This window comes from Triticum dicoccoides, chromosome 7B (assembly GCF_002162155.2).
Source record: "Triticum dicoccoides isolate Atlit2015 ecotype Zavitan chromosome 7B, WEW_v2.0, whole genome shotgun sequence".
Classification (NCBI taxonomy): Eukaryota; Viridiplantae; Streptophyta; class Magnoliopsida; order Poales; family Poaceae; genus Triticum; species Triticum dicoccoides.
In genome coordinates, this window is record NC_041393.1 from 613,371,408 (window position 1) to 613,379,193 (window position 7,786).

The 7,786-nt window shown below is 51.1% G+C and overlaps 1 protein-coding gene across 1 annotated transcript; it reads left to right on the top strand.

Annotated features, from left to right (window-relative positions):
* Positions 1-1,138: 1,138 nt before the first annotated feature.
* Positions 1,139-2,495, top strand: LOC119340816 (DIBOA-glucoside dioxygenase BX6-like). Its single transcript, XM_037612721.1, has one exon. It carries the CDS (start codon positions 1,199-1,201, stop codon positions 2,249-2,251), a length of 1,053 nt encoding a protein of 350 aa, XP_037468618.1. The 5' UTR covers positions 1,139-1,198; the 3' UTR covers positions 2,252-2,495.
* The last annotated feature ends 5,291 nt before the right edge of the window (positions 2,496-7,786 follow it).

A 7,786-nucleotide genomic window follows, 5' to 3' on the forward strand; every position in this document is an offset into this window, starting at 1 on the left:
CCCTGGGACGCTCCAATGACCATCCGTACCCGTGAACCTCTAAGTCTAACTCCCCTCCACAGATAACTACGTGGCTAGCCTAGTCGTCCCCATTGCCCCACGGCTGGCCGCTGATCACATCGAAAACACGAACACACGCACACACGAGATCTTTTGACGTGCCATTTGTAATTCTGAGTAGATTGGGGGGTACGTTGCTTCCAGTCGCCTAGTCGGTTACTAATGCCTAACCTAACACGAAGACCACTTGTTACTACTAGCACATGATAAGGACGGCCTTGCGGAAAGGTCATCAAGGACGACGCTCGGGCATGGGCTTCTGCCTGGGCCAAGGACATTGCAAACTTTATGCCTCCCTGATGTGTAGATAGCTAGGTTGGGGCCGAGCACCCCCATCTATTCTGCTCATGTACCACTTTTCCACGCCAACTATGCGTACGTGGTAAAGTGATACCCGTGTAATCCTGTCACTCTTGTTTTCTACCTATCAATGGAATGATAAGTATCTTGCGTATTCGCGAAAAAGATAAGGACAACACGGTAGCTACTACTACTAAAGTTTGTCACGTTATCTACTATAAATACTAACTCTGCCATGACTCAGCCAAGACCACGTGCACAAATCTGACTCAAATTGCCACTGACTTTGCACAGACATAGCTCAAGATTACTCTTAACACTCCCCGTCTCTCCATCGACGGCGCACTCTCGCCTTCATCTTCCAGAAAAACCGACCGCGTCATTGTCATTTCCACGCAACTTACCCATACCAAACGTGCTAGCTAGCTGTGTCTTTGCCATAGTAGTGTGGCAGCCCATACGTACCCGCACCATGTGCACGGTTCTCAGCTCTTACCATAGAGACAAGGCGCTCGTGAAATCGTTGCACCGGCCAGTACCAAAGGGTGGTCCGGTTGTTTTCAGATTCCAAATCGACGGCGCCACCCGTGCCAATACCATGTGGCGGCCATGACTGGCACGCGATTGATGCATGCATGTCTACGCGGCAACGATGGAGACAAGGCATGCAGATCGCATGTGATCCGTCCACGTCCACGTCCACGGCCCACGCCAGCTGCCCAGCCCTGCAGAACTCCACATCATTGCCGTCTACGGGTACAAGTACGTGAAACGTGAGTGCACCGGCCGTGCTATAACTAGCTGGCCTGCTTCGCGTGAGTTCATCCATCCATCCACCATGGCCTCCGACCGCCTCGCCGCCCTCAAGGCCTTCGACGAGACCAAGGCCGGCGTGAAGGGCCTCGTGGACGCCGGCGTCAAGGCCGTCCCGGACATCTTCCGCCACCCTCCCGACCCGCTCTCCCCGTGCACCAAGGTCGCCGCCATCCCGGTCGTCGACCTCTCGGGTCCCCGCTCGGAGGTGGTCGGCGCGGTGAGGGAGGCGGCGCGGACGGCGGGCTTCTTCCAGCTGGTGAACCACGGCGTGCCGGAGGCGGCCATGTCGGGGATGCTGGCGGCGGTGCGGCGGTTCAACGAGGAGCCCGCGGAGGCCAAGGCGCCCTACTACACGCGGGACGCCGGGCGGCGCGTGCGCTACAACTGCAACGCCGACCTCTTCCGGACGCTGCTGGGCAAGTGGCGCGACACCATCTACATGGACGACGTGGACCAGCTGGCGCCGGGCGAGGAGGAGGAGGTCCTCCCGCCGGCGTGCAGGGGCGTCGCACCGAAGTACACGGCGCAGATGCGGATGCTGGGGCGCGCGCTCTTCGAGCTGCTGTCGGAGGCCCTGGGCGTGCGGCGCGGGTACCTGGAGGAGGAGGCCGGCTGCCTGGAGACGCTCAGCGTCGCCGGCCACTACTACCCGGCATGCCCGGAGCCGCACCTGACGCTGGGCGCCGTCAGGCACAACGACCCCGGCTTCCTCACCGTGCTGCTCCAGGACGGCGTCGGCGGACTCCAGGTGCTCACGGACGTCGAGGACGACGAAGGGAACATGTCCGCCGCGTGGGCCGACGTGCCGGCGGTGCCGGGGGCGCTGGTGGTGAACGTCGGCGACTTCCTGCAGCTGGTGTCCAACGACAGGTTCCGGAGCGTCGCGCACCGCGTGGTGGCCAACAGCGTGGGGCCCCGGATGTCGGTGGCGTGCTTCTTCAGGGCCAAGGGAGCTACGGTGTGCGCCCCGGTGGTCATGGACGGGGGTGGCCTGCCGCGCTACCGGACCGTCACGGCGGAGGAGCTGCTCCGCTCGTCCGGGAAGCAGAACGGGCTCCGTGACGTGAGGCTCTAGCCGGCGAGCCTCAAGAAAGCAGAGAGGAGAGACGAGGCGTGAATGCTTGTTGGAACATGGTGATGAAATGCTTGTCGATGAAGTTGGAGCCTTGCGTGAATTTGCTTATCTTTGTCTGAAAAATAAAACCAATTTGCTTATCTGCTCATGCAAGCAAAATTGTTCATGACTTTGGAGCTTTGCACGAGTTTGTTATCTGTTCATGCAAGAAAAAATGTTCATGAAAGAAGCAAACTTTGCTGACCGATGCCCTGAAATCGTACAAGAGCTTAAATTGCTGACGAAGTAAGAAATAGGAGAAGAGATGACGCTTCCCATTCCGCAGACGAGGCTCTCTTCATGCTTTGTGTGCTCCGGCACTTCGTCAGTTTTTCCTTGCTTTGTGACTTGTGACTAGTACTAGTAGAGCAACTTGAAAATATATTTACAGTGGTATAAATTAACCGGTTTGCTAAAACTCTGTCGACCAAGATTTAATCAAGTCTTAGTCGACAGAGATTTAACCAAGTCCCAGTCGACTACATAGCCGTTAGATCTTTGCATGAAGATTTGTCCTGGCTGAGCACCGTTCAACGGACCTTCAGCATTTTGTACCACTGTTTGCAACATATCTTTCTATCGGTTGCAGCATCTGTCTTGCTGATTCTAGCATCTGCCCTCGTCGATCGTAGCATGTCGTCCCATCGGTCACACATCCGCCATTGATAGTTGCAACAAATAGTCCCAACGGTTGTAGTGTCTGTTGTGTTGCTTGTAGCCTGCTTGCAAAAACTTTGTCGTTGGTTGCAGCATATAGTCACAACGATTGTAGCGTTTGTTGTCTTGCTTGCAGCATGCTTGCAACATTTTTGTTGTCGGCTGTAGCATCTAGTCATGCCACTCATAACACTACAGCTATGATGATGTCACTCGACTGGGACTTCGTTAAGTCTTAGTAGAGTGAGTTATAAACAAACCCAAATTATGATGTTTCATTGATCAATGTTGATATGGCCACGTGTAATTTAAGTGCGATGATCACTGTTGATACAACAACGTATTCATCTAGTACTGAATATGCTGCAGACGTTTTTCAAGACGAAGATGGATTAGTAGGCACTATATCTAAGCATGACACAGTTGTACAAATAATGAGCAAGTGTGGAGTTATGTTTCTATATTCCCCTAAATCAGGACGTGAAGGAGCATGCATGGTGCATGGGTGTGGGTCCAAAAGTCAATTAGAAGCCATCAAGTTGTGTACTACGTGGATGTGCAAGAGTTTTTTTTTAGGGTAAAGCAAAGCTTTATAGATTAACGACGTCCGGGCATATCACCCAGCACGCGATCAGCCACATTGGGCGGTACAGAGTCGTTCCATTCCATACATATATTTGGCAAACAACTACAACCAATCTGAGCTAGTTCATGTGCCACGGAATTCATAGTCCGTCGACAGGCACGCACATGCCATTGGGAGAACGACAACTTGAGCTGGAACTTGATATCTTCGATGATCGCTGCATATGGTGAGGAGTTTGCTTTCCGGATATCCAAAGCATCAGCTAGCAGCTCTGAGTCCGTCTCAAACGCAACTCTAGTGGCTTCAAGCTCAGCTGCTGTCGACACTGCCGCAGCCATGGCGCTTACCTCGGCGCCAAATGCATCATGGATGTGTTCCTGTCGACCAGCTCGCGCAACAATCACGTGTCCACTGCTATCCCGAGCAACAACTCCCCATCCCCCAAAAGATTCCCCAGGGGTGAAAGCCCCATCTAAGTTAAACTTGATCACGTTGCTCTCAGGTGGCTGCCATCTCCCAGGGGACACTTTGTCCTTAGCCGGCGAGAAGATCTGCTCATACTCCAATGCATTACTTCTAATGCGTCTCACAAGCTCTGTTGCATGCACTGGTAGCTCTCCTTCTCGGACTTTATTTCTATTATTCCACCAGTACCACCAGAAGGTTATGATCAGCACTCTCTTCTTCTCCTCCAGTTCCCAAAGAGCATCAAGCATTGCATGCACATTGTTAATCCCTTCTGGTTGCGCTCCTGCTCCAACCCCAGGTGTCTCCATATCTCCTTGACGAGCTTGCATTTTATGAATAGGTGTCCACCATCCTCTTCTCCTCTGCCGCATAGGAAGCAACATGGTTTCTCCAATTTCATACCCCTTCTCACTAGATTGTTGCACAGAGCCAAAGATTCATGTCTAATCCTCCAATATAAACATCTGCAGTTTCGTCGGACATGGCAGTTTCCATATTCGTTTCCAAGTTGGGTCACTACACCCTTCAAGCTGTCCAGCTCCCGAAGTACTCGAGGTCGGCGCTCCGTTTCTTTCCTGCTTTGCCAACTCGACCTGTAGCTTGTACGCACTTCTCACAGAATGAATGCCCTTGCTATCGAAGTGCCACGCTATGAAGTCCTCCACCCCATCCCGTAGCGGAATCTGCAGTATGTGTTGTGCATCCTCCGCACAGAAGGTGTCTTTGACGAGCCGCTCATCCCAATCACCGGTTAACGGGCAAATTAGCTCATGGACACGTGAAAGCAAGCTGGCACCTTTTGGAGTGATTACCCGTCGTGACCAGGGCCTAGGTATCCATGGGTCCTGCCAGATGTTGATGTTTGATCCGTCCCCTACCCTCCAAATGTACCCTTGCTTCACAAGGTCCAGGCCATGTAAGATACTGCGCCATGAGTAAGAAATTCCATCATGGGCTTCGACTTCGAAGATACTGCAGTTAGGAAAATAACGAGCCTTTAGAACCCTTGCACACAGGCTAGTAGGATTTTGTATGATCCGCCAGCCTTGCCTTGACAGCATAGCTAAGTTGAAGTTGTACATGTCTCGAAAGCCTAGTCCTTCCATTGCTTTTGGTTGAGCCAATTTCTCCCAACTTATCCAGTGCATAGCATTCTGCTTATCCTGTTGGCTCCACCAAAATTTACCAAGCAGAGTATTCAGCTCCGTACAAAAGGATTTGGTTAGATCAAAGCAGGACATAGCAAAGGTCGGGATAGCCTGTCCCACGGCTTTCACAAGCACTTCCTTACTTTCTTTCGCCAAGAGCTTCTCCTGCCACCCATACACCCGTCCACACAAGTTTCTTTTTATGTAGTTGAAGGCCTTTTTCCTTGAACGTCCCACATGGACAGGCAGTCCAAGATATTTTTCGTTCCATTCTTCACTCTGTATGCCCAACGCTGCCTTGACAGAATTCCTAGCATTATCACAAGTGTTTGGACTGAACATGATAGCAGATTTTTCAGTATTGATACACTGGCCAGAGAAATCCTCATACAACTGAAGGACTTCATGCAACTCCGATGCTTCTTGCTGGTCCGCTTTGATTAAGAGCATAGAGTCATCGGCGAAGAGAAGGTGTGATACACATGGCGCCCGTGGGCAGATCTTAACCCCATGCATGGTGCCTCTCTCTTCCGCATCCAGCAACAGAGCAGATAATCCTTCCGCACAAATAACAAACAAGTAGGGAGAGATTGGGTCGCCCTGCCTTAGACCTCGCAACGGACTAAACTGATGAGTGAGCTCTCCATTAACCTTTATTTGGTATCGAACTGTCCTAACACACTTCATGATCAGGTCAATCCATTGCCTCCTGAATCCTAATTTGCATAGCATAGCCTCCAGGAAACACCATTCTACTCTATCGTACGCTTTACTCATGTCTGCCTTGATAGCTGCAACACCACTCTTACCATTTCTCTTATTCATCAAGTAATGTGAGACCTCATATGCTATAAGTACATTGTCTGTAATCAGTCTTCCGGGGACGAAAGCACTCTGATTGTCAGAGATGACTTCAGGTAGCACCAACTTGAGTCTGTTTGCTAGGACTTTGGAAACCATCTTGTAAACAACATTACACAAGCTGATTGGACGCAGGTCCTTGATTCTCCTTGGATTCTTGACCTTAGGGATCAGTACCACCATTGTGTCATTCCAGCCTTCCGGGAATTCACCCCCATTTAGCACAGCCAACACTTCTTCTACGATCTTGTCTCCCATAAAGTGTCAATGACGCTTCAATACAATTGCCGGTATACCGTCCGGTCCTGGGGCCTTCAGATCACCAATGTGGTCAAGTGCAGCTTTCACTTCCTCCCGGGTGTATTCTGCCTCCAGGATTGCATTCATAGAGCTCGATACTCGTGGCTGAACCTTATCAATCAGCTCAGAAAGTCGGTGTCGGTTGGATGAGGTGAACAAATCCTGAAAAAATGAACACACATAATTAGTTAGTGCTTCTCCTTCCTCCACCACTGTGCCATCCTCCCTCCTAATCTCCTTCAATTTATTTGATCTCTTCCTGGCCGACGCAACCGATTGCAAATACTTGATATTTTTGCTCCCGCCACGAAGCCACCACATATGTGCCCGTTGCTGAAGCCGCGTGTGCTTTTTCTCCTTCAGTTCCTCCAGCAAGCATCTAAGTCGTGCTTCCTCTCGGATCTTTGCTTCAGAGACCGGTTCGAGCATGCATTTCTCAAGATCATTACGTGTCTTCTTAATTCTGCCATCCAATTCGCCCACCACCTTCCTACTCCATGTGCTCATATCACGTGCTACTCCTTTGAGTGCCTCGGCCACACCTCCAGCCCCTTCTCTACAGCCAGCTTCCCAAGCCTCCTTTACCACTTCCTGGCATCCTTCCTCCTGCAACCAACTGGCCTCGAACCGAAAAATCCGTTCTCCTCTCTTCCATCCCTTATCCTTCCCCTCCAGATAGACAATGACAGGCCTATGATCAGAGTGACGCGGTTCGCCATTAAGCACCACATAACTTGGAAAGGTCTCGCACCACTCAACATTTGCTGTAGCACGGTCTAATCTCTCACATATATAAGTACGCATTTCCCTGCTGTGGTTCCTCCACGTAAACATGTCGCCTTCAAAACCTGTATCTCCTAGTTCACAATAGTTCAGAGCTTGGCGAAAATCATCAAGGTATCTTTGTGGGCGATCCGCACCGCCGATCTTCTCACTGCTTGTCAATATTTCATTAAAGTCGCCAATGCATAGCCATGGTCTACCTGTTTGGTGCTGTTGCTTCAGAATTCTCAGTAACTTCCGGGTTTCTTTCTTTCTGTCCATAGCAGATTCACCATGGGCCCCGGTTAGATGCCATACCAATCCATTCTCCCCGGCAATATCCACATCCACATGCCTTCTTCCGTACGATCTCAAGGAAACATCAAGGCCTTTTCGCCAGAACATAGCTACTCCTCTACCACTACTCTCATCCTTCCACGCTATCATGTTGGCGAGCCCCAACGACCACCTAAACCTTCCCAACTCCTTCTCCTTCATTCTTGTCTCACATAGGAACAGAATATTGGGATCCTCCACTCTTCCCAGCTCGAGAAGAGATCGAACTGCCGGACCATTCCCGAGACCCCGGCAGTTCCAACTGATGATTTTCATTGCTCTCGGCGGGGCTGGTCCAACAGCCCGGCCGATATGTTGAGTGCGTTATTACCTACAATAGCAACCTGCACTGTTGCCTCCTGCGGTACTAGCGTATGA

Coding starts and splice junctions, on each gene's coding strand:
- LOC119340816 (XM_037612721.1), top strand. CDS start 1,199: ATGGCCTCCGACCGCCTCGCCGCCCTCAAGGCCTTCGACGAGACCAAG.